The sequence below is a fragment of the Lithobates pipiens genome, unplaced genomic scaffold (genome assembly GCF_037356315.1).
Source record: "Lithobates pipiens isolate NorthernLeopardFrog02 unplaced genomic scaffold, aLitPip1_a1.2 Scaffold_8, whole genome shotgun sequence".
NCBI classification, from domain to species: Eukaryota; Metazoa; Chordata; class Amphibia; order Anura; family Ranidae; genus Lithobates; species Lithobates pipiens.
Genome location: NW_027507903.1, coordinates 411902075 through 411930018, shown reverse-complemented (window position 1 = coordinate 411930018; position 27944 = coordinate 411902075). Strand labels below are relative to the sequence as shown.

At 40.5% G+C, this 27944-nt stretch overlaps 1 protein-coding gene across 1 annotated transcript in view; it reads left to right on the top strand.

The window, feature by feature from the left end:
- The window catches only part of LOC143964428 (histidine--tRNA ligase, cytoplasmic-like), a 192483-nt gene that overhangs the window by 99922 nt on the left and 64617 nt on the right, over nt 1–27944 (top strand). The window contains exons 7-8 of the mRNA XM_077474147.1: nt 6638–6745; nt 16956–17054. Of these exons, the coding sequence (XP_077330273.1) occupies nt 6638–6745; nt 16956–17054 (207 nt within the window). The remainder of the gene's footprint in view (nt 1–6637; nt 6746–16955; nt 17055–27944) is intronic.

Here is a 27944-nt window from a genome sequence, read left to right as displayed (position 1 = left end):
CCGATTCGTCAAATTCCACTGGTCCTGTTGACAAGGAAGTTAATTTTTCTGGTAGCCATTTCTTCTGCTAGAAGAGTATCAGAATTAGCAGCTCCTTCTGTAAAGAGCCTTATTTAATCATGCACAAGGTTAGAGTGGCATTGCACCCTCGCTTTCTACTGAAGGTGATTTTGGGCTTTCATCTAAACCAAGATATTGTTCTGCCTTCCTTTTTTCCAAATTCCTGTTCTACAGAAGAAAGGTCACTACATTCTTTGGATGTAGTGAGAGCAGTCAAACCCTATCTGGAAGCGACTGCTCAGATTCGCAAAATGCATGTTTTGTTTATGTTGCCAGAAGGTCCTAATAGAGAACAGGCAGCGTCGAAATCTACCATTGCTAAATGGATTTGACAAGTTATTGTTCAAGCTTATGGTTTGAAGCAGAAAGTTCCGCCTTTACAAATTAAGGCGCATTCCACAAGGGCTATTGGTGCTTCGTGGGCAGTGCATCACCAGGTCTCTATGGCTCAAATCTGCAAGGCTGCAACCTGGTCTTCAGTCCATACGTTCGCCAGATTTTATCAGGTGGATGTGAGAAGGCATGAGGATATCGCCTTTGAGCGCAGTGTGCTGCAGGCAGTGGTACAAGGTCCTCAGGTCTGATTACACCCTACTTGTTGTTCCCCTCCCCTCAGATGGCATTGCTCTGGGACATCCCATCAGTGTTTACTGAGACTCTGTGTCCCAAGATGTACGAGAAAGAAAATAGGATTTTTATAACAGCTTATCTGTAAAATCCTTTTTCTTTTGAGGTACATCACGGGATACAGAGGTCCCTCCCCTCTTCTAATACACTTATATTGCTTTGCTACAAAACTGAGGTACTCCCAGTAAGGGGAGGGGTTATATAGGGGGTTGAACTTCCCGTCTAGGGTGCGCTAGTGTCCAATGACCTAGTGATACCCTATATAACCCATCAGTGATTACTGAGACTCTGTGTCCCACGATGAACCTCAAAAGAAAAGGATTTTACAGGTAAGCTGTTATAAACATCCTATTATTTTCCGACATCAAAACCGTGGATTTTTTTCCGAAGGATGTTGGCTCAAACTTCTCTTGCATACACACGGTCACACAAATGTTGTCAGAAATTTCGAACGTCAAGAAAGCGGTAATGTACGACGAGCCAAGAAAAATTAAGTTCAATAGCCAGTGCGGCTCTTCTGCTTAATTCCAAGCATACATGTACTTTTGTGCGTCGGACTTATGTACACATGATCGTAATTAAAACCGCAGATTGGGCACCAGGACTGTAGAAGCAAGATCTCCTTGTCACAGTGCCTGGCTATCTTGGAGTTTTGGGTGATCCCACCCATCGATGTGTGTTCCATTGTCTTCTGTGCATTCTTTTCAAAATTAAAATATTTTCCAAAATCGTATAGGGAGTGGAATCCTATCATAATGTCAACAGTGAATCTGCCAACACAGAAAATTGAGCTCAGAGATCCAAAAATATAGAAGACATTTTTAACTGATGTAATTCTGATGCATCTACCAAAAATGACAATTTCAGTTTGGTTTAGACTGACCCTTTTCTGATCCACCAAACACTGATCCTAGTTTTGCATTATTTAGACAAGCCACACCCACTTTTCGCAAGGTGCACCCATATTGTGACCTTTATATTGGAATGTTATAAGATATAGTGCACCTTTTAATAGGAACTAAACTGTGGAAGGTGTACCCAATAAAGCAGGGAGAGGACCAAGAACTAGTCACGAGTATTTGAAAAGTAAGTTGAGCTTTGGCGCTAAAACCTTATTAGTGTACTAAAAATATGAATGCTAATACTCTGCAAGGTTAAACGAAACCTAATGTAGAAATTTCCCAAACTACACTATATGCGTAATATTAAACAAATTGCGTGAGATGAAAAAATGTGAATGAAATGTGTGTCTGTTATCTTACAACATAAACATGCACAAGTGTAGTGAAAAATACAGTTAATCTATCACAACTAAAAATATATATATATATATAACAACTAAAAATATGGGTGCTTTAGTGAAAAGTGCTTTTGCTCACATATGTGAGCCAATGATTATGCTCCAAAAGTGACAATCAGAAAAGCATTGTGAAAATACCAAGTAAAAACACCAAAAAAAAAAAAAAAAAAATCATATAATGTCCAATTAAAAATATTTTATAATGTCCAACTAAAAATATTGGTTCAAAGTCGCATCATCTAGTTGCTGTAAAAACGCATAAAACTTTTATCAGATAAGGAAGGTGAAGCAAGGTGACTGGTGTAAAAGGGTTGGATTCCTTTCCGGTGCGCCACTCTGTGTTAGAGAAGAAATATATATATGCGCTCACCAGACATCAAACCCTCAATGGGTTAACCAAGCAGTCACAGTATGAGCCACTGTGCAGCTCTCTCAGGGCTCTGCCTCCGCTGTGATGTGGAGATATTTTGCACTCTTCCTTCCGTGAATGATCCGTTTAGCGTTTATGCATAAAGGGAAACAGAAGTACAGCCATAGTGCAATACTGTTGTATAAACGTACTTGTTTATTAAAATCAGGTTACTCACAAAATCCGAAAAGACAAATCGCTATGAAATTGGTTGCGCCGGCGTTACTGCTTGAATAGCAGTGTAAGGTGCACGTCCTAGGCCACGCCCTACGCGTTTCGTCAGAGCGACGTCATCTGGAGCCAGATGACGTCGCTCTGACGAAACGCGTAGGGCGTGGCCTAGGACGTGCACCTTACACTGCTATTCAAGCAGTAACGCCGGCGCAACCAATTTCATAGCGATTTGTCTTTTCGGATTTTGTGAGTAACCTGATTTTAATAAACAAGTACGTTTATACAACAGTATTGCACTATGGCTGTACTTCTGTTTCCCTTTATGCATAAACGCTAAACGGATCATTCACGGAAGGAAGAGTGCAAAATATCTCCACATCACAGCGGAGGCAGAGCCCTGAGAGAGCTGCACAGTGGCTCATACTGTGACTGCTTGGTTAACCCATTGAGGGTTTGATGTCTGGTGAGCGCATATATATATTTCTTCTCTAACACAGAGTGACGCACCGGAAAGGAATCCAACCCTTTTACACCAGTCACCTTGCTTCACCTTCCTTATCTGATAAAAGTTTTATGCGTTTTTACAGCAACTAGATGATGCGACTTTGAACCAATATTTTTAGTTGGACATTATAAAATATTTTTAATTGGACATTATATGATTTTTTTTTTTTTTTTTTTTTGGTGTTTTTACTTGGTATTTTCACAATGCTTTTCTGATTGTCACTTTTGGAGCATAATCATTGGCTCACATATGTGAGCAAAAGCACTTTTCACTAAAGCACCCATATTTTTAGTTGTTATATATATATATATATATTTTTAGTTGTGATAGATTAACTGTATTTTTCACTACACTTGTGCATGTTTATGTTGTAAGATAACAGACACACATTTCATTCACATTTTTTCATCTCACGCAATTTGTTTAATATTACGCATATAGTGTAGTTTGGGAAATTTCTACATTAGGTTTCGTTTAACCTTGCAGAGTATTAGCATTCATATTTTTAGTACACTAATAAGGTTTTAGCGCCAAAGCTCAACTTACTTTTCAGATTTCCAGCCTATTCCCATTTAGAGGGATAGGTTTCAAGCACAGGCAGCTTTAACCCCTCATAGTTCACTTTATTGTATTTCAAACTTGTCTAGTGAACAGGTAAATTTGTCCATAGCGCAATCTTATTTTTTCTTATAGTCACGAGTATTGCCTATTGCCTTACTACAGCTAATCTTTCTCCAGTACTATCTTGTCATGCCTTATTCTGTGCTGAGTCTGTGTTGGGGCATCCATCTGGTAGAGGTAGGTTTTGCTTCCTCATGTCAAAGACTACCAAAAGAGAACAATGAGCAACCCAGTCTCACTCCAAATCTTATTAGACTATTATTATTATGATTATACAGGATTTATATTGCCCCAACAGTTTGCACACTACTTTGCAACATGGGGGCAAGACAGTACAGCAGTTACAATACAATTCAATACAGGAGGAATCAGGGGGCCCTGCTCATTCAAGCTTATAAGTGATACAAAAGGTAATAACTGTGGAGGGTGAGCTGATGGAGCAAATAAAAGTACAGTCATTAGGTGGAGGTGGGATAGGGTTTCTGGGATCACCTGAAAGTGGACAGAGTAGAAGATAGACCACCAGTCAGAAACATTGGGGTTGATTTCCTAAAACTGGAGAATGCAAAATCTGGTACAGCTCTGCATAGAAACCAATCGGCATTCAGTTATTTTTATATCAATGTTTAATTGAACAAGCTGAAGTTAGAAGCTGGCTACCATGCGCAGCTGCACCAGATTTTGTACTCTCTCTAGTTTAGTAAATCATCCCCATTGACTTAGAACACATTACAGATATACAGCTATGAGGCCGTAGGCACACTCACGTACCAGTAAATGCAATGCTGTTTTTTGGGAGGAATTCAAAACAAAAAAAAATTCTCAGGGCACCAATTAGGCACAATTACACTATTACAGCAGTATAAAACCAATTATTATACTGCAGCTTACCAATTCTTAGATGTAATGGCTGCAATAATTTTATTTTTTAGGCTTTCTTTCTTCTATTTTCATCTGGTGATCCAAACCATTTAACACTGGCAGGGGTGTTTCCAATGATCAAGAGTGGTGTCTCACTAATACTAGAGGTGTGTTACTGGTCAGATCACCAAGTGAAAACGGAGGGGAAAAAGCCCCCTATGCTCATTCATCCAGAGTGGGGACACTAATACAGGAGCTGTATTACTGGCTAGATCACCATGTGAAAACAGAGGGACAGGGGGAAGCCTAAAAATTTAAAATAATGCAGCCACCATATCTAAGGATTGGTAAGCTGCAACATATTACATTTTTGGCTTTCCTCTTTAACTTTTGTATATGTTCCCTTTAAAATTGCAAATCTTAATTTTTTGAGTTCAGGTCCACTTTGAAATAGACTAGTTACAAACCTGGGTTATTCAAAGCGAAAATATAATGGAAATGTCAAACTGTCAGAATGACCCATAGATCCAAAAGGGGTAGGGGATTTACTAAAATGTTCAAAATCTGGCTAATCCTAGGCAGGCAGCATTTCCATTGCAGACGGTCCTAGGTAATGCCCACATGTGATACTAAGCCTCTACAATTGTGCTAGAGGGCAGGGCTGGAGTTCAGCTTTAAAGGGTTACTTTACCAAAAAAAAACTTTCTATATAGACAAGGGAGGTCTGCAGATAAAAAGAAACTGTGCAGCTTTGACCAAAGTTGAATAATGCCCTTGCTATAGGTAAAGGCCGTTTACGTACATCCCAAAACCTGGCTGGAGAACTCTGAGATGGCATCATCCTGTCTTTCCCTGTTGTCAAGACACTCCCAGCTGATTTAACCCCCCTCGCATGCATTCTCTCTCCCCTGTTGCAGTAGATTTGAGATTATCAGTGCTGTGATGGAGTAGATATTGGACCACACGTGTGGGGCAGTGTTATTTTTGTAGACAAAATTAGGGCTAAAACACTTCAGATGATTAAAATATGACTAAAACTGAAATGGCATTTTAGTCCGAAGACCATGACTAAAACAAAATCAAAATTTTACGTCAAAATTAACACTGGTTATATTTTACAATGACTAAATCTGTGTCTGTAGCGCATGTTCACACCTTTAATACCATAAATAATAACATTATCGATTTTTTTACTCCAGGAGTATACCAGTTTGAAATTTTAGAGAAATTCTTAAAAATGCATTATGTTCAATCTGTTTCTGTACTGCATAGCAATCATCATTTGAAACAAAATTTGCATTACAATTTCACTAAACCCATTAGATTTTAGTCTAAAAGCTAAAATGTACTGGAGATTTTAGCTAACTAAAATAGGACTAAAACCGACACAATTCTGGTGACTAAAATACAACTAGAATGGCATTTTAATCAAAAGACTATTCACTAAAACTGAATCAAAATTTTATGTCAGAATTATCACTGGTGCGGGGATTTGAGAGCTTGCCCCTTTAATGATGGGGGGGGGGGTGAGCAATAAATGGCTGGGGGGCTCTTAGCAACATCCTTCCAATAAGGCAGGATAGGGGACATTTTTCAGCCAGACTTCGGGGGGTGGTATGTAATAGCCTACACCTATAGCAAGGACATTATTCAACTTTAGTCAACGCTGCACAGTTTGCAAGTAAGAAGCTCCTGTAGATAAAAAAACAAAGGCAGATTTCTTTTTTGTAAAGTGAACTATCCCTTTAATGAATATTGGTGGTTCTGCAGTTGCAATTTTAGTTTTGCCTCCTGCCTTTTCTAGAAAATGGAGGACAAGCACAGCACTTCCAGTAAGGAGTTCATCCTAAAACTGATGATTTGAAAATGCTGGAAAAGTATTAACATTCTTACACATTTTCTTTATTGAACTGGAAAGTGTTCTTCAGCTTTTTCTAAATAATATTACTTACAACATGCTGGCATTATGAATACAATGTTTGTTGTGCTCTTTAAAATGTATGAGTTTTTAAATGTGACCCCATCTATCTTGCATGGCTTGGCCTGTCTCTATTGATCCCCCTATGCATATTAATGGCAGGACTTTGACATTGCTGGACACTACGACCCCATGATCCCCGATGCAGAGTGTCTGAAGATTATGTATGAGATCCTCAGTGAGCTGGAACTGGGAGATTTTCTCATTAAGGTAAGTGCTGATCTGAAACAAATAAAACTTACACTTAATGAAATGAACTAAAACCATATGTTTCTTTGCATGGTAGGCTGTAGAAGATTTTGCACCTTCTGCTTTTTCTGGAGAATGTGTAATTGGTGTTAAATAGGACTTTTCAGGAGTGTTCTGACATAGCGTTTCGTTTGGGAAGTCTCATTATACTTCATTGCTGTCTGGAAATGCCCCCGTCTCTGTAGGTGACGTGATGCAATTTTTATTGTCTGGAAGAATAAAAAATGAAGAGGCTTTCTATCATTTTACATAAGGAACTTCTCCCGCAACTTTCAGGCTGTTACCATTAAATTCTTCTTTGTATAGTAAGCTTTCAAAGCTTTTACTGTATCATAGTTCTAGGTTTAAAGCGTACCTGAAGTTTTTTAACTTTTAAAAGTACTGTCTAAAAATGCACACCATAAGATGCCCTCTATTACCTTTATTAGAACGACAATCCTAATCGTTGCCCCTTTCTGATTTAGTTAGCGGTTATCCAACCTGAAAAACCAGGTAGTGTCTGCTCTTTGACAGGACTTTTACTTAACCACTTCAGCACCGGAGGATTTGGCTGGCCAAAGACCAGAGCGCTTTTTGCGATTCAGCACTGCGTTGCTTTAACTGACAATTGCGTGGTCGGGCGACGTGGCTCCCAAACAAAGTTGACATTTTTTCCCCCCCAGAAACAGAGCTTTCTTTTGGTGGCATTTGATCACCTCTGCGGGTTTTATTTTTTGCTCTATAAACCAATAAAGAGCAACAATTTTTTGAAAAAAAACGCATTATTTTTTACTTTTTGCTATAATAAATATCCCCCAAAAATATATTTAAAAAAAACTTTTTTTTTCTTCAGTTTAGGCCGATACCTATTCTCCTATATATTTTTGGTAAAACAAAATCGCAATAAGCCTTTATTATTTGGTTTGTGCAAAAGTTATCATGTCTACAAAATAGGGGATAGTTTTTGGCATTTTTATTAATAATTTTTTTTTTTTTTACTAGTAATGGCGGCGGTCTGCGATTTTTATCGTGACTGCGACATTATAGCAGACAGATTGGACAATTTTAACACATTTTTGGGACCATTCACATTTATAAAGCGATCAGTACACTGTAGGAGTTAAGTGTGTCCTAGGGAGTGATTCTAACTGTGGGGAAAGGGACTGTGTTACACATCACTGATCATGGCTCCCAATCACAGGGAGCTATGATCAGTGACAGTGTCACTATGCAGAAAGGGGAGATGCTTGTTTACATTAGCATCTCCCTGTTCAGCCTCTCCATGAGACAATCGTGGGTATCCCGCGGACATCGAGTCCACGGGACCCGCGATCCTACTCACGGAGCTCGCGGCGTGCACGCACGTGTGCCTACTATGCAAGCCCCGCGAGATCACGTAGTGTAACGTGATTTCGCTGAGCCAACCTGTCACAGTAAAACTGCGGCGGGTGGTTCGCAAGCTGTTAACGTGTTACTAAACCCAGGACCCTGCATTCAGTAAATCTGGTCTCTCACACTACACAGAATAAGGAAATGCAATTATTTTAGTAAATATAAACTGCTAAATACCTATAATACAGTATAAAGCAGTCTTGTTACTGTCTGGCCAAGCACTGGTTAAAGCTTGCAGGTGGAGTTTTCATTCTCCCCTGATTGTCCTGTGAGCCTGCATGACCCCTGACTTTCTGTCTAGACAGTTCTGATTGGCCTTGTGCTGATCACATGAACCCTCCAAAAAAAAACTCTAGCAATACACACCAAACTGAGCATGTGCAGAGTACCCCCTAGGGCTCTGTTCTATCAGCAGATGGATTGCGGACAGTAAAAGAAGGGGAGGATGAGAGAAGACCGGATTAAACAGCCTTTTTTACACACTGCAGAGGATTAATCCCTAAGGTTCCACAGTGAGTATAATGAGCATGCTTTATCGCATATACAGACTGATTTTACTGTTGTGGATTTAGTAACACTTACCAGCTCCAGGTTTCTTTTTTCACTTAAAACTAGTTTAAGTAACTTGGCCTATCTTGACATCAGTCTTTTTTTTCCTGTCTGCAGCACCACTTAAACTAGGAGTTGGAGGGGCAGAACTGTGCACCAACCAGGCTGTAAGGCATGGGTGCTCAACCTGTGGCCCTCCAGCTGTTGCAAAACTACAAGTCCCATGAGACATTGCAAAGCTGACAAGCATGACTCCCAAAGGCAGAGGCATGATGGGACCTGTAGTTCTGCAACAGCTGGAGGGCCGCAGGTTGAGCACCCATGCTCTAAGGCATGCACAACTAGTGAAAAGGAACATGCTGAGAGAAGGAGAAAGCAATGTGAGCGTTGATTACTTATCATTGTTTCTATGCTACTTAAAGGATAAATACACATCTTTTTGCACATAAAATAAAAATGAAATGTATTTTACACTGGAGCAGATCGCAGGTGCAATGCCAGGATCCTGCAGACTCTCCGTACACTGTCTGCCCATACCACCGATATGGGCAGGCAGCTACTGAATTGCAGGAAAAATCTATGAACTACGAAAGCACTCACCAGCACCCTCACAGTTCATTGAGAACTGCAAGCTGTCAGATGCAGTGGATGATGGTACTTGTAGTTAATTAATTCACAGAACTCCGTCAGTGAATGACACAGCCATATGCCTCATGGTTGTGCTGTTTTTAAATTGTAACAGCAGGTGCAGGTAGAAGATCCATCGCCCGCTGTCATAGGGATGGGAAGATAGCGGGAAAAGGTGACAGGAGCTTGAACATGTTACGTGGTCAAACCTAAATACAGGTGAATTTAGCCTTTAAACTGCATGTCCTGAAAAAAATACTTTTTTATTTTTTTCTTCGTTTTTGAGCGCCGAAGGCTTACACCACTTGTTAGGATTTCACATAATACCCAGGGCGCCACCAGAGATATTTACCCTCACTTCCTGTCCAGCTGCCAACATATTACCACATAGGAAGTGGGAGTAACTTTTCAAGAGCAGCACAGACAAAAGAGTAGGGGATTGCTAGCGCTCCTTTTAGATTTGTATTTCTTCTCTGTGTCGCTGAGTCATATTTTCCCACTTCCTGTCTGAAAGAACTGTTGTCACTGAGACAGAAAGAGAAGATAAATTACTACAATGAAGTCCTGAATAGCAGTACAAACAGAACAGGGGCAGCAAATAAGCACAGACACTTTAATGTGTAATATACGTTTGGAATAATTTTTGACTGAGAATTTTCACATTTGATATGTATTGGTTTAAACACTACTGTAGAGTAAATAACACAAAGCGGTGTGTGTGTGTGTGTGTGTGTGTGTGTGTGTGTGTGTGTGTGTGTGTATATATATATATATATATATATATATATATATATATATATATATATATATAATATATATATTACACACACACACTTGTGCTCATAAGTTTACATATCCTGGCAGAATTAATGATTTTTCAGAGAATATGAATGATAACACAAAAACTTTTCTTTCCCTCATGGTTAGTGTTTGGCTGAAGCCATTTATTATCAATCAACTGTGTTTATACTTTTTAAATCATAATGACAACAGAAACTAGCCAAATGACCCAGATCAAAAGTTTACATACCCCAGTTCTTATTTTCTTAATACTGTGTATTGGCCCCTTTAACATCAATGACAGCTTGAAGTAGTTTGTGGTATTTGTGGACGAGGCTCTTTATCTTCTCAGATGGTAAAGCTGCCCATTCCTCTTGGCAAAAACCCTTCAGTCCCTGTAAAATTTTGGGCTATCTTGCATGAACTGCACATCTGAGATCTCCCCAGAGTGGCTCATTGATATTGAGGTCAGGAGGCTGAGATGGCCACACCAGAACCTTCACTTTATTCTGCTTTAGCCAATGACAATTCGACTTGACCTTGTGTTTTGGATCATTGTCATGTTGGAATGTCCACGTACATCCCATACACAGCTTCCTGGCTGATTAATGAAAATGTTCCTCCAGTATTTTTTTGATAACATACTGCATTCATCTTGCATTAAATTTTCGACCAAATTTCCTGTGCCTTTGTAGCTCACACATCCCCAAAACATTGTTGACTCCTCTCCAAATGAAGCGTTTATGGTTGTGGCCAAAAAGCTAAATTTTGCTCTCATCACTCCAAATGACTTTGTGCCCGAAGGTTTGAGGCTTGTCTCTGTGCTGTTTGGTGTATTGTAAGCAGGATACTTTGTGGCATTTGCATAGCAATGGCTTCCTTCGGGCGACTTGACCATGCAGCCCATCTTTCTTCAAGTGCCTCCTTATTGTGCATCTTGAAACAGCCACACCACGTGTTTTCAGAGAGTCCTGTATTTCACCTGAAGTTATTTGTGGGTTTTTCTTTGCATCCCGAACAATTTTCCTGGAAGTTGTGGCTGAAATTTTAGTTGGTCTACCTGACCATGGTTTGGTTTATACAGAACTCCTCATTTTCCACTTCTTGATTAGCGTTTGAAGACTGCAGATTGGCATTCTCAATTCCTTGGATATCTTTTTATATCCCTTTATCCAGAAACATCAGTGTAGCACTGGATGGAAGATGCAAGGGTCTGTCAGGCGTCCAGAAACTCATTGACCTTTTATACACACACACACTAATTACAAGCAAACAGATCACAGGTGAGGATGGTTACCTTTTAATAGCCATTCAAACCCCTTTGTGTCAACTTGTGTGCATGTTATCAGGCCAAAATCACCAGGGTATGTAAACTTTTGATCAGGGTCATTTGGGTCGTTTCTGTTGTGATTATGATTTAAAAAGAGTAAACATAGTTGATTGATAATAAACGGCTTCAGCTGAACACTAACCATGAGTGAAAGAAAAGCTTTTGTGTTATTCATATTCTCTGAAAATTGGCCAAGAAATCATAAATTCTGCCAGGGTATTTAAACTTATGAGCACAACTGTAAATATGCATAGATTATTTGAAAGGTTATTTGAGGAATAAATAATGAGAATTATAGAGTACAAATCAATAGTTGCCAAAATAGTGTATAATCAGTAATTTATGTAAAGTAATTCCTGTAGATCATCACAAACAACCAATCTCCCATTCGCACACTGATAATACTTATAAATGTTATGTGTGCGTGGTACTAGTAGTCTATCACCTCATATAGTTAAAGCCAATTTGCTGCCTTCTTATGAGCTGCAGTGCTTAACTCCACAAAATGGCTTTTATTTTCTTTCAAGCTCATTGTAATGCTGCTTGCTTATGTCCGATAGCAACCAAACCTTGTTCTGTAAACCACAAACTTTGTTTGTCTGGGGCATGTAATTGATTACTTGCTCAGAAAACTTCATTCTGTCTGTGACCGGACATCTATTGGCACAGTGCCTCTATTTCCTTCCAGTAAGAGCAATGACAAAAGGGTCTTCTTGACCTTAAAGAATTGTTCTTTTTATGGAAGCATAAGTAGTGGATTAAAAAAAATGAACTTAGAATAAAAAATCATTAAAAATGTACTCTGATTGCAAGAGCTAAGATTATTAAAATAAACCATACACTATGTTGGATCATGCATCAAGGGGACTAAAGACAAATGAGATAATTCACTCAATGAACTGAAAGATGGCCCACATTCATCAAATAAAACAGGTCATATATGCCATAGGCTGTGTATAACAATGCCCAGCCAACTTCACAACCCACACCAAGCATCTAAATCTAGCTCACTGTAGGTGACCCTACTATATATATAATTTGAAGTGTGACCCTTTTTTTTGTTTGTTTTGAAGAACAGGTAACGGTAATGTAAAATCAGGTGTCTTACCAACTAGATTGCTCCTGTACAGTAAAGAAAATACAGATTGTACCATTATAAAAACTTGTAACATTCACAACTGAAAACCTAGCGGCCTAGTAGTGTACCTTCGTTATGTACAGCAATCTGATCAGCCTTCAATTTAGTTGGCTTACTGTTAAAAGATGGCTGCACTGCTTCATGAAAGATTATTTTTAAAGAGAAAATGATGTGACTTAGATTTTTATATATACATTTTTCTATTGCATTTTTCAAATTTTTTATGTATTTATGGTAATTTATGGTTTATTATTGAGTTTAAAGTAGCGCCTTACTTTTTCCAATTTCACAATATTAATAAAGTGTTTTAAATTGTCTGTCATTCAAATATATATTTGAAATTAAATCTTTATTATCATTTGGCTAAAATAAAAATAAAATAAAAATGAGAGCATAACCAAGCCTAAAAACAAAACAATTATTTAGTGCAGCTTACCAGTTATTAGATGTGGCAGATCCTTCCAATCACAACCCTCTTATTTTATATCACAATTTGGTTCTCAGATTGGAGTCCTAAGTCCTCCGCCGATCAGTCACCCACTTTATATCAGTTTCCCCTTCACTGCCCCCTTCACATAAACTTGCTCCCCCTTACATCACCCTCCACAGCACTGCCCCCCTCCACATCACCCCTCCTCACAGCACTTGACCCCTCTTTACATCACCCCTTTCACAGCATTGCCCGATTCTAATCACCCCCCCCCCCACAGCATTGCCCCATTTACCTCACATCTCCCCCCACAGCACTGCCCCACTTCAGATCTCCCTTCACACCTTCTCATCACTGCCCCCCTTTACATCTCCCCCTCACAGCACTGCCTCCTTTACACCAGCCCTCCCACCACACACAGCACTGCCCCCTACAAATCTACCTCCCACCATCACTTGCTCCCCTTCACATAACCCCCCACAGCACTGCTCCTTTTACATGCTCCCACTTGCTCCCCTTCACATTTTCTCCCCCCCCCCCCCCCACGGCACTGCTCCCCTTTCACAACACTCTACCGCTCTCACACCACAATAAAGTGCTAAGCCCCCTTCACATCTGCCACCCCCTTCAGATCACCTCCCACACACACACACACACTGCCGCCTTCACGCTACCCCCTCCCTTCGCAGCCATATACTTTTGCTTACCTAACACAGAGCTGGGAGTGGCCTGGAAGTCACAACTGCACTGGATGGAGGGCCGGAGCAGGGGGCTGCCCAGGTTAACAAGCTGGTGATTGGTTGCTAGGGCCACCTGGTGTCTGCTATTTAATCTGGAAAGTTAACTCATTGTCAGCTCCTGCTCCCACTCTTCATCCAGTGTGGCTGTGCTCCCGCTCTCTCAATGCTATCCCCTGCCTCCCGCTCTCAGTTCTGCCTTGAGAATGGCAGAGGCCAAGGGGAAGGAAGGCTACTAAATGGCTTGGTCCGGATCCCAACCACGGTCCGCCATTTAGTGTTTCCTGACTTGCATCATTGTGTTATTGGAGGGAGCCATGGTTGGCACCAAATATTCTTGCTTTTGTTCATCTCCTTTATGAGGGTGATGGGAAGATTAGTAATTTAAGCTGGCCATAGATGCAGCGATTTTCTTCCGTGGTTGCAAGAAAGAAAAATGCTCAATTTCTCCCATCAGCACAGTCAGTGCGGATGGGGGAATTCCTCTCGCAGAGCTATTATGTCCTCTGGCAGGGCAGCCGTCCTGACCAGGAGAACACAGTGATTGTTGCTAACGACTATAGCCGATGCAATAATCTCATAAAAAAATCAGACAGACTGGTTGTACCCAAGTTGGACAATCGTCTAACTCTGACTGTAATTTACTATGTTTTAATAAAATTATATTTACCAATATTACTACACTATGGAGCCCTCTCTTTTCTGCATGTAACTGAGCTTATTGTTCTGTGACCTGTGACCTAAACTACGCTGTTGAGATCCCGGGAATCGATCGACTAGTGTGGAATTTGCAGATAGGCTCATTGTCCTGTTACATGAGCTGAGAGGCTGGGGGAAACGGTGTAGCACACATCGAATGGTGGAAACTATCTGGATGGTGGCACTTGCACTTTATCATTGATGATCCTAATTTCATGGCTTTGGATTGACTATTCATTTGATTTTTTTTTGCACGTCTATGGGATTTATGTGTTTCATCTCTAAGGACATTATTCGATGATGATCTGAACTTTATGATTGCTATTTGCACGTTTATTGTGCACATTGTTGATTTATGCACTGTATAGAACATTGCCCTGGATTGTTTTCTCATATTATGTTACGGATGCATTCATTTTCTGCATCCGTATGAGATTTTCAATGAAGTATTATATTTATAATCTGATCATCATTTGCACATTTTGCACATAATATTTATATTTTTGGCATTTTACACATGCACTTTGAGATTCAAGTATTTATTTAATGAATTATTGACTGGTTATTAGTAAGCACCACATTATCTGTTATATTGCAGTAAGCAATCTGTGTCACAAAATGTGAAGAAACTTTAAACTGAAGATCATAAAATTTCCAGCGTACATGTGGGAAACGCCAACCATTTTTTATTTTTTTTTTGTATCCTTTTTGGCCATATGAACAAGTTATGGAGTGGACCAGTCATTGAAGAAATCTTAATGTACCTGTGGTTTGAACAGATTTTTTTAGCCGTCCCTTAAAGGGAAAAAGGCATTTAACCTTTTATACGTTAAAGGTCTGTGTTACAGGGTGAGAAACCATCATTTTGCCTCTAGTGGTTGGAGTTTCGCACATGCACATGCCACTAGATTATTAGGATAAAAAGTTTAACTGAAACTATTTAAAAAAAGCTAATGCCATGTATTTTGTGAGTTGTTAGCATAGTGCCGCACCATTAAATATTTAAACTATGTGCCAGTACTGCTTTATTACTGCATGAAAAACAAAAATCCCCTGCTCTCAAGAGTGTTGTAATGGTGGTATATGGATCACAGGTCCTTAGTAATTCCAGTACAGGCACAGGCTTTGCTGCCCCCTGAAGGTCAGAGGAAACCCAATAGAAACACTGTAAAACAAGGAAAAGAGGGCGCAGCTGCCTTGCACATTGCTTAAGTGGTATCTTTAAAGTATTTTTTCAGTTTTGGACAGATTGGAGATGGATTAGAACAGCTGCCAGTTTTTATTGCGGTCTGTGCCCCCATTAGGGAGATTCACCCTCTCTATTTGTCCTGTTTTCTATAGAAAAAAAGAAAATCACAAAGTAATAGAGGGTAAGTCTTCCAAATGGAACTCCCTTAATTTGCTGGGATTTCCTCTCGCTTCCTGTTTGCCTATGGGACAGGAAGTGAAGGGAAAGCTCTGCAATGGGACACATAGCGAAAAAAAAATCTGACGAGTTAGAACACTACCTTAATCTATCCAAAATAAAAATAAAGTTTTGCCTCATATTGCTACTTTAATAATTAAATAAAAAGATGTATACTCACAAACAACTAGTGATACAAGCATTTCCGAGTCCACAGTAAACTCAAAACGACCAGGTGACAAGTCCCAAAATGCAAGAGGACCCGAAGGGAGATCCCCTCTTTCTCAGAACCCTCTGCCCTCAAATCGTGTCAGCCATTTGGAGGATCCTCTTGCATTTCGAGACTTGGTAAAGTGACCTGGTCACTTTGAGTTTACTGTGGACTCTGATATGCTTTTATCACTAGTTGTTTGGGAGTATACATCTTTTTATTTCATTGTTAAAGATACCACTTGGGTAATGTGCAAGGCTGGTGCATCCTCTTTTCCTTGTTTTACACTGCTCTATTACCATTTAGATTTCCTGGCTTAGTATACAGCAGGGATCAGCAACAAAGACTAGTTAGCAGAGCTTTCAGATATTCCCTATGGTACACATTACATGCTTACAATTACTAGACCTGTTCTGTTCTGTATATTTTAGTCGATTGGATGGGTTATGTTGATGAATGCTTGCTCAAGGGGCCTTTCCTATATGCAGTTTATTTTTCTGTGTTTTTTTCTTTTTATTTGAACTTAAAAAAAAAAGTAATTCCAGGATGCATTTAAATAATGTGTGCCCTCATTGGACAGCTAGAGACATTCAACACTGAGAGACCCCCTTTTTCATCTGCCACAAATATACCAGGTCCTATTGGGTATCTAGAGATCTCCAGCAATCGTGCAGTGGTTTGAATTCTATTTTACGCCATACATAGTACAAGTAATTGTCCAGCCCCAAATTGTTGTATCCCTGCAGAGTGAAAGGCAATTTGTACTTGGTTAAAATGTTACACTTCATGAAAAGAATTTGTTGCAGTAGACTACTGTTACTGTTTTGTATGCATGAAGAAAATGTATTGTGTAACATAAAAAAAAAAACAGATGAGATTTCTGCTTTACATTAGGTAAATGATCGAAGACTTCTGTCTGGAATTCTAACCATTTGCGGCATCCCAGAATCCAAGCACAAACCTGTTTGTGCCTCCATCGACAAGCTGGACAAGGTAATTTCAGCATTTGTTTATAAAATTCTGTTGGCTGCGCTGTTTGTCTTGGGTTCTTGGGTTAGGCCACTCTAGCCCTGTGGACCAATAATGGCTTTTATATTTGGTAAATAACTTTAATAGCCATTTGATTTTCATAAGGTTATCACAAGGTTGAGATGGATGAGCTAGCTGTACGATGGGGATCTATCATTGTATAGGTCGGTGTATGAGGACTCTTCTGCTATCCCCCCCCCCCATAAAAATAACTGGTTCAGCACCAAACCCTTTGGCTTTTTTTTTTTTTTTTTTTTTCAGAACATAATGGTATCCAAAGCCAAATGTTTCTTTCAGATTTTAATAAACTGATTAAAATGGAAAAATATTTTGGCTTCAAATATACTTTAATATCTACATCTATTAAATTCAGCTATTGTTTATAACAATGACATGCTTATACATGCCTTAATTGTGATGGGAGAATGACTAAAATAGCATTCTTCTACTACGCTATTTTGATATATACTGCAGTTCATAATTCCTTTGCAACCCAGGAGCGGAAACCTTCATGATTGAGATTTTCTTCAGATTGCTTGAATGTATGCCATTTAGAGAAGGAGAATGGTGGAAAAACATGCAGGATCTGCAGTTTAAAGTTCTGCTTATGTTCCTACCAGCTGGAGTCTTGGAAACATGAAAAGTTATTTTTCACAGAAAGCAGTTTAGCTTTTCTAGAACTATAATGTGGTCATGTGATTTATTTTAAATGCAAATAGTGATAGGTTATGAAGGTAGTTAGCTTAATGCAGTTTCAATTGTAATGGCTGCTCTGGAATAAAAAATACTTGTATTTCTTCTTATAGATTACCAATAAAACCTGCAGACCACTGGGACTTGTCCCCCCATCCCATAAGTTACCATTCTGCTTCTCCTAACGTCTGGAGATATTTCCCCAAATCCTGGACCGCTATAATTTACCTTTTGGCCAACATACCCAGCACCCCCCATCCTCTGATAGCAGCCGCAGTCCACACAATCTCATTTCTTTTCCTCTTTAGCCTAGAGCCAGACTCCTCTCCTGTGCCCTTTGGAATGCCTGCTCTCTTTGTAATAAACTTGCCACCATCCATGACCTATTTATCACTAACTCCCTGAACCTACTTGCAATTACTGAGACCTGGATTCAAGAATCTGACCTTCCTTCTCCTGCTTCTCTCTCCTATGGTGGCCTCCTGTAGACTCACTCTCCCAGGCCTCACTGTCAGCCACCCTGGATACCTTCGCCCCCCCTCACTACGCACAGAATCAGGCCCCAACCTCTACAACCCTGGCAGATAGACAATACTAGAAGCCTCAAAAAATGTAGCTGTGCTCTTGAGCGTCTGTGGCGTACAACTAAGTCACAGCAAGATTTCAGCCAATATAAATCTGCCCTCCAAAAATACTGTTCCTGCCTACACATTGCCAAACAGACCTACTTTATCACTCTCCTTAACACCCTCTCACGCAGTCCCCGTCAACTCTTTTCTACCTTTACCACTCTACTTCATCCTTCATTACGCCCACCCACTAACTTACTCACTGCCCAGAAGATTGCTAATCACTTCAAAAATAAGATTGAGACAATTCGTCTCGAGATCTCTGCTCTACAGACATCTCCCCCACTTTACACTCCTTGTCCTCCTGCACAATCAATACTTCCCTCTTTTAACCCAGCTACTATAGAGGAAGTCGGTAAACTTTTTTCTAATCCCACCTAACCTCCTGCCCCCTGGACCCTGTTCCTTCTCAAATATTAAGTTCACCATCTGACTCAATCCTACACTTCTTAACTCATATCTTCAACCTCTCACTCTCTACTGCCATCTTCCCCAACCCTCTAAAACATGCGCTAGTCACTCCCATACCAAAAAAGGCCTCATACCCCACCAATTTTAACAACTTAAGACCGATCTCTTTACTCCCTTTTGCCTCCAAAATCCTTGAACCGTTTAGTCTACAACCGACTGAGCAACCACTTCATTGAGAATATCCTTCTTGATCCCCTTCAGTCTGGATTTCGCCCACAGCACTCCACAGAAACTGCCCTCTTAAAACTCACAAACGACTTACTTACAGCCAAAACCAATGGACATTATTCCATACTCTTACTCTGGCACCTTTCAGCTGCCTTTGATACAGTCGACCACCCCCTCCTCAAAAAACTCAATTTGCTTGTTCTCCATGGCTACACTCTCCGTTGGTTTGAATTTTACCTATCTCATCGCACTTTCAGTGTCACTTAAAACTCCAATTCCTCTTCTCCAACACCCCTTTCCATTGGATTACTCCAAGGTTCTGTCCTTGGACCTCTACTAATCTTGATCTACACATCCTCCCTGGGTCAGCTGATAGCCTCCCATGGCTTTCACTACCATGTATATGCTGATGACACCCAAATCTATCTCTCTGCCCCTCAGCTGATCCCATCGATCTCCTCACGCATCGCTGATCTACTAACAGACATATCAGCCTGGATGTCAAACCAGTTCCTCAAACTCAATCTATCTAAAACTGAGCTCTTAATATTTCCTCCCCCCAAGTGCCCCTTCCCCTGACTTCTCTGTCAAGATCAATAGCACATCTATCAGTCCATCCCCACGTGTCAGGGTGCTAGGGGTAACCTTAGACTCTGAACTGTCCTTTCAGGCCCACATACAATCCCTGTCCAAATCATGCCGCCTTAGCCTCTGCAACATTTCCAGAATATGCCCCTTTTTAACTAATGATACCACCAAGCTTCTAATTCACTCCTTGGTCATCTCTCGCCTTGACTACTGCAACTCCCTCCTCAATGGATTACCATTACATAGACTGTATCCTCCCTTCAGTCCAAAATGAATGTCACTGCCAGACTCATCTACCTTGCCAGCCATTCAGTGTCCTCCACCCCTTTCTGCCAATCCCTCCACTGGCTTCCACTCAGCCAACTAATAAAATTCAAAGTACTAATAATAATTTACAAAGCCATCCACAACTCTGCCCCCAGCTACATCACTAACCTTGTCCCAAAATACCAACCAGGCCACTCTCTTCGGTCATCCCAAGACCTCCTGCTCTCTAGCTCCCTTGTCACCTCCTCCAATGCTCACCTCCAGGATTTCTCCAGAGCTTCTCCCATCCTTTGGAACTCCCTACCCCAATCTGTCCGGATGCCCCCTAATCTATCCATCTTTAGGCGATCCCTGAAAGCCCTTCTCTTCAAAGAAACCTATCCTGCTTCTAACTAACCCTGTTTTACTTCCTCCACCAGCTCCTCCCCCCACAGCTATTACCTTTTGTATGAATTGACCCTTCCTTTTTAGATTGTAAGCTCTGATGAGCAGGGCCCTCTGATTTCTCTTGTACCAAATTGTAATGTAACTGTAATATCTGCCCTCATGTTATAAAGCGCTGCGCAAACTGTTGGTGCTATATAAAACCTATATAGTAATAGATTTATAATTGATAACTTTTAAGGTGTATCTGAATCTGATTCTTGAGCTTGAAAACCAGAGGTTAGAGGTAACGAACACTGGCAGTTGCTGCTCTTTCAGCTGTGTGACCTCCTTCAGAAAGCATACTAACTCATGGGTCCTGGGTGTGTATCAAATAGCAGTGCCCTAAGTTTTATACAGTGCCCTTAAAATGTTTTGGGAGCTGGGAGGAGGAGACCAGCGATTAGTCATGTGAATGCCGAGCAGTACTCGCAAATAAGGTATTAGGTAGCATATTTCTATAAATCGCATACACTGGGGAGCTTAATGTTATCTAACATAAGGTACGATTTTAAAGCGGGGGGGGGGGGGAGAGAGATTGTCAGAAACCATGAATCAGACTGAGACAGAAGTACAGGTAAATCTCGCTTGTTTAATAATAATAAAAAAAGGCAGAGTAAACATAGCCGGAGTTTAGAAACCGTAACGGATAGTCAGACAAGCCAAAATATCAGTGAGCCAGAGATGAGCATAGTAGTACAGCAAGCAGGATCTGGAGCTAGGAGTGTCAGCCAAGCAAGTCTTTAAAGAGGAAGTAAACTCTGATGGGTTTTAGTTCCTCTTCTTTTCCCTGCAAAGGTAAAGCATAATGGGCTACTATGCATCGCATAGTAACCCATTATGTGTCACTTACCTGACACAGGAGCCATCAATGTCACCGCTGTTCCCTATTCTATGAAGCCTCCAGCTTATTATGGCTCTAGGTATTGTGGCTCTGGCGCTGTGATTGGCCGGAGCAAAGATGACGTCACTTGCATGCGCGCAGGAGCCGCTGCTAACGGCATGATCGCCGTTAGCAACGGCACGCTCAGTGAGCCCGTTCGCCGATGTCTACAGCGCATACGCCGTAGACAGAGGTTCCTGTCTTTTGCAAATATCTTCGAAATCGTGTAGGTTTAGGAGAGATTTCTTGCACCTACAGGTAAGCCTTAATCTAGGCTTACTGGTAGGTCAAAGTGGTCTGTAAGGGTTTACAACCACTTTAACAGGAACACAGGAGAGTGTCTCTAGAGATGTGACCAAGGCGAAGACGGATCATCAACAAGTGAGTTACTGTGAAGAGATAGGAGCTGGCAATTAGCCGACAGCTGAGCGGCCAGCTCAGGGTAGGAAGGGCTGAGCCCAGCCCTGACAGGGATCTAAGAGTGGACAGAGCTGACAGGCAGGGAGGGAGGGGGGAGAGAGAGAGAGGACAGAGGAGATCTTCAGATAGCAGCGGATGACGGAGGCACATAACCTGACCATGGTGTCAGAGCTCAGAAGCCATGATAAACCGTGGTCAGTTTACAGAGGAGAGGGCAGAACCAGGCATGTCAGCCAGGTATTTAAGGACATACAGGGGGGCAAATTACACAGCACAACCTCTGTGCTGTATAACATGCTTTTAAGGAAAGGGATCCAATTTTTTTGTTTGCTTTTAGGGTAATGAACACTTTAACTACAATGCTTTGTCAGACTCTAAAAACGTTTAAAAAAGCATTAAAAAATATATATTTCTTTATACATAAGCCTACATATTATTGGTATGTTAAAGTGACTTTATTACTTTAGGAAAAAAAGAGAACTGCTAGTGCAGGTGCCTAAAGGTGCAACATACCATTCACTTCAGCTAAAGCTGAGTTCCTTCCTTCTGAACAGATAAAGCACTTGCTTGTACAGACAGAGCTTTCCTGCCCCTTTTTAAAGGGAATCTTTATTGGAGTTATTTTTATAATTATCAATCAGCTGCTTCATCTGCAGGATTCTCATGAGGAAAGTGTCAGGGTCTGTATCCCTTTAGACAAGATTTCCCTTTGAGATTATCTCACCAAAAACAACAATAATTTGTTGCAGGGGATGCCAAAAATCTGACTTGTATCTTAGTGCAGACTTCTGGGAAAATCACTCAAGCATGAAATTACATTTCTGGAAGGGTGCTCTGTACACAATCTGTGTACAAAACACCTCCATTTCATTTTATAGAAAATTACAAAGCTACAGATTGAAAAGGAAAAGTATGTTTTAATAACATTCAATTATAATATGATTTGTGCCACAATTTTATACCCTATATTATCTTTTTTATATTTTATTTTTTTCCCACAAAAGGGGAGTTACCCTTTAATTCAATTTTTGCATTGGTGAAGTTAAGATTGGTTATCTTTAAGCTGTTTTCTACCAACATACGTTTATAAATGGCAAATTTGTGGACTGTTATTTGTCCTGTGCTGTTTATAAATGCCAATTGAGAATATACAGTGCCTTGCGAAAGTATTCGGCCCCCTTGAACTTTTCAACCTTTTGCCACATTTCAGGCTTCAAACATAAAGATATAAAATTTTAATTTTTTGTGAAGAATCACCAACAAGTGGGACACAATTGTGAAGTGGAACGAAATCTATTGGATATTTTAAACTTTTTTAGCAAATAAAAAACTGAAAAAGTGGTGCGTGCAAAATTATTCGGCCCCTTTACTTTCAGTGCAGCAAACTCACTCCAGAAGTTCAGCGAGCATCTCTGAATGATCCAATGTTGTCCTAAATGACTGATGGTGATAAATAGAATCCACCTGTGTGTAATCAAGTCTCTGTATAAATGCACCTGCTCTGTGATAGTCTCAGGGTTCTGTTGAAAGCGCAGAGAGCATCATGAAGACCAAGGAACACACCAGGCAGGTCCGTAATACTGTTGTGGAGAAGTTTAAAGCCGGATTTGGATACAAAAAGATTTCCCAAGCTTTAAACATCCCAAGGAGCACTGTGCAAGCGATCATTTTGAAATGGAAGGAGTATCAGACCACTGCAAATCTACCAAGACCTGGCCGTCCCTCTAAACTTTCAGCTCAGACAAGGAGAAGACTGATCAGAGATGCATTCAAGAGGCCCATGATCACTCTGGATGAACTGCAGAGAACTACAGCTGAGGTGGGAGAGTCTGTCCATAGGACAACAATCAGTCGTACACTGCACAAATCTGGCCTTTATGGAAGAGTGGCAAGAAGAAAGCGATTTCTCAAAGATATCCATAAAAAGTCTCGTCTAAAGTTTGCCACAAGCCACCTGGGAGACACACCAAACATGTGGAAGAAGGTGCTCTGGTCAGATGAAACCAAAATCGAACTTTTTGCCCACAATGCAAAACGATATGTTTGGCGTAAAAGCAACACAGCTCATCACCCTCAACACACCATCCCCACTGTCAAACATGGTGGTGGCAGCATCATGGTTTGGGCCTGCTTTTCTTCAGCAGGGACAGGGAAGATGGTTAAAATTGAGGGGAAGATGGATGCAGCCAAATACAGGACCATTGTGGATGAAAACCTGTTGGAGCCTGCAAAAGACCTGGAACTGGGACGGAGATTTATCTTCCAACAAGACAATGATCCCAATCATACAGCAAAATCTACAATGGAATGGTTCACAAATAAACGTATCCAGGTGTTAGAATGGCCAAGTCAAAGTCCAGACCTGGTCTTTGCTGTTCACAAACGCTCTCCATCCAACCTCACTGAGCTCGAGCTGTTTTGCAAGGAAGAATGGGCAAGAATTTCAATCTCTCAATGTGCAAAACTGATAGAGACATACCCCAAGTGACTTGCAGCTGTAATCGCAGCAAAAGGTGGCTCTACAAAGTATTAACGCAAGGGGGCCGAATAATTTTGCACGCCCCACTTTTCATTTTTTTATTAGTTAAAAAAGTTTAAAAAATCCAATAGATTTCGTTCCACTTCACAATTGTGTCCCACTTGTTGGTGATTCTTCACAAAAAATTAAAATTTTATATCTTTATGTTTGAAGCCTGAAATGTGGCAAAAGGTTGAAAAGTTCAAGGGGGCCGAATACTTTCGCAAGGCACTGTAACTGTGTGTGGTCATTGCACCCGCTAATAGGTGTGTACCAAATCATTAATAGATGACTCGGAACACAGAGACATTGTACTGAGCCTATCTGAATGGCTTGGTACCTTTTGATCACTATGATAGTCACAGAGGTCACATGCTACTGTTTACTATTGTTGATCCCTCCCTTTGTTTTGACAACAGAGGAAGATAAATTGTAGTAAGTTATGAATAGGAAATGAATGAATGAACCTGCAGCTATTGATACAATAATTATTTTTCACTAACTGTGAGATTGTTTTTAGCCCTTTCACTTCATCCTCTCCTACACATCTAATCTCAAACCTGTAAATTAACCCTTAATTTCCTTCTCTCTGTGTATGACCTGTACAATAATTTATCTAGTGCACCAGTACCAAGTGCCTGGATAGCAGCATGTTTCTTCATTTCCAAAAAATGAGACCGCCTTGGGGTGTCTACTTTCCAAATAAGGGGTAACTTGGGGAGTTTTGTCCTGTCTTGGCATTTTTATTTTAACAAAGATACCGTTTTTTTAATAAACATCTTTCTTCTTTTTTTATAGTAAAAAAACAAAAAAAAAACTAAATACCAACAAAAGAAAGCTCTGTCTTGGTTTACAATTCATTTGGGTATAGTGTTGCATGGCTGAGTAATTGTCAGTCAAACTATCACAGCACTGGAAACTGAAAAATGACCTGGTAATAAAAGGGTATTACAGGATTGGATTCAAGTTGTTTATAATCCATCTGGTCAATGTCCTTGGTAAACCCTCAATCTACTTTTGTAAAGGGGCTTACAATTATAACTTTTTGATTTAAACATACTGGAAAATGACACCAATAGAAGTTCTCTTATGAATGTTTTTTTTCCAAGAAGAAGCAATGTACATATTGACTTAAAAAATGCAGCACGTCCCTGAAACAGAGAATCGTTCAATTTAAATGATTGCAGGGACCTTTCCGATAACAAGAATGTGATCAGGAAATCCATCATAATACAGCATAACTATTACTCAGTACAAAGTGGGCATGCCACAAATTATTGTCATTCCTGCCAGGTATAGATTAAGTTGTGCAGGGCAGATATTAATCTCCTGGCCAGCCGAGCTGTAGTGTGTAATGATTGAGAACGCTTGTAATGATGCAAGAGATGCATAATATTCAATCAGCTGCATTGTGATAAAGTACTCATTGATCTGTGTTACAAAGTTCCTTTCATATTTTTTCCCTATTCCAAGCGGTGGATTCATCAATCTCTAGATATAATCTCCCATGAGATAACACCCAGTGCTCTGTTTTTGTGCGAGCTGATACATCAGTGTCACAAACAGCTTTGCTGGTCGCTGAACCAACCCCACAGAATAACACAGTGGAAAGTGATATAATCTCACGAGATAGAGGAACCTGGTGTTTGATGAATAGCACCCCCTGCCACACTATGCCAGGATTAAGGATTCTGGGGGAATATGCATTGTAGGACATGCTATTTTTGTGCCTGTCACATGTGCAGCTGTGTTTATTCTTAAAGAAAACTTGTCATGAGAAAATTTGGTGGCCATCATTGCTGACCTTCCTTTCTGAAAATGCTACCTGGCTGCCTGTCATGGGGATCTTCTTGCTGCAATACTTAGGAGCCAACTTCTAAACCAATGCTTAAATACCAAAGCATTATAAAGCACGGAGATGTTCTTTAAAAATTGACTTAGTGCTCGCTTTTTTTTTAATACACAAGGAGAGGGCATTACAAAAAAAGCCAAGAAAAAAACCCAGTCCTTTCACCTATCAAAGTCACATGGCCAGCCCTTCCCCAGTCATAGAACTTTCTTTGTTGCATTAAATAAAGGGAATTGTTAATTCAGCCTTGTTTGATTAAAACTTCTCAATGTCAATCATCCATGGCAGCTATTTTTAATCTTAACCTGGGTTCTGTTTTTTGAGGTCCCTGGAGCTGTTGGGGAATGATCTCTGGCTTAATTATGTCTTCATATTTGTTGCCTAGTAACTTTAGTTAGCAGAGTCAAGGTGCCTTTTACCCACTAACCACCAATCTAAGGGGAACCATCTTGCACTGAATGCCAATGTAAGCAGCATCTTTTACCACTGTCCACTAATCTAAGGGGGGACCTTTTGCACTAACCACCAATGCAAGGAGCACCTTTTCCCACTGACCTTCAATTTAAGAGGGGAAAAGCTCCTTGCATTCACTACCAAGGTAAAGAACACCCTCTACCACTGACCACCATTCTTAGGGGGGATCTTTCGCACTGACTACCAATGCAAGGAGCATCTTCTCCCACTGACCACCAATCTAGAGAGGCACAATTTGCACTGACCATAAATGTAGGAAGGCCCTTCTCTATTGTCCGACAATTTAGGAAGGACCTTTTCGCAGTGAACACTGATGTAAAGAGGACCTTCCCCCACTAATATAGGGAGGTCCTTTACTGTCTACCAACGTAAAGAGGACTTCCACTGACCACCAATCTAAGGGGAACATTGGCACTAACCACCAATGTAAGGAGGCCCTTCTTCTCTGTCCATCAGTGTACAAAAACACTACAATTTCACTGTGTGCTTTTGCTTACTGATCATTAATAATGCATTTGTGGTTATTACTGAAAATAATTGTGTTATATAGAGCAGGGGGATTTAAAAAAAAACTATCCACTCTTGGTGTCCGATATGGATCCCTATTTTTGAAAAAATTACTAACTTATTTTAGCCAAATCCAAATATATTTTAAGAATTACAGATCCTTTTTCTTGTGCTAAAGCTTTGCAAATTGAGGCAAACGTGTGCTATTTTCTTGTATTTATTATTCTACTTATAATTGAACTTTATTTTCCATGAGCCGTAGATTTAATTATATTTATCTATGAGCTCTTCAAAGTTATTTCTTTGGGTTAAAAAGGGTGGATTTAGAAGTTTGTTTTCAACTTCTAATCCACATGGGAAGAATAGAGAAAGAAACTGGCTACACTGATGATGTTTTAGCTGTCATTGGGGATTTCCCTTCCCCAAAGTGGACCCGCCCCCTCCTGAACCGTTTTTTTTTTTGTCTCCTCCGGGCGATGTACTTCTTCTCCTCTGGCTCCTCTGCGGGTGGCTGCCAGGTGACAGATCTGCCTAGTTAGTAGTGTGTCCTGCACTGAGCCAGGCTTTGCTTCCCCGTCTCAGCTGCTGCAATACTTATGGAGGGGAAGGGCAGATCTGCTGGGTGTTGTAGTACAGTGATTGGTAGTGTGGGGGTTCCCAAATACCCCCCTTCCCCTCCCTTCCTGCATATACAAAGTATAACACCTCTTCAGTCTAAACAATAAGCCCCCCTCCCCACTCTAAACAATAACACCCCTCTCCACCCTAAACAACAGCACCCCTCTCCACCCTAAACAATAACACCCCTCTCCACCCTAAACAATAGCACCCCTCTCCACCCTAAACAATAGCACCCCTCTCCACCCTAAACAATAGCACCCCTCTCCACCCTAAACAATAGCACCCCTCTCCACCCTAAACAATAGCACCCATTTCCACCTTAAACAATAGCACCTCTCTCTAC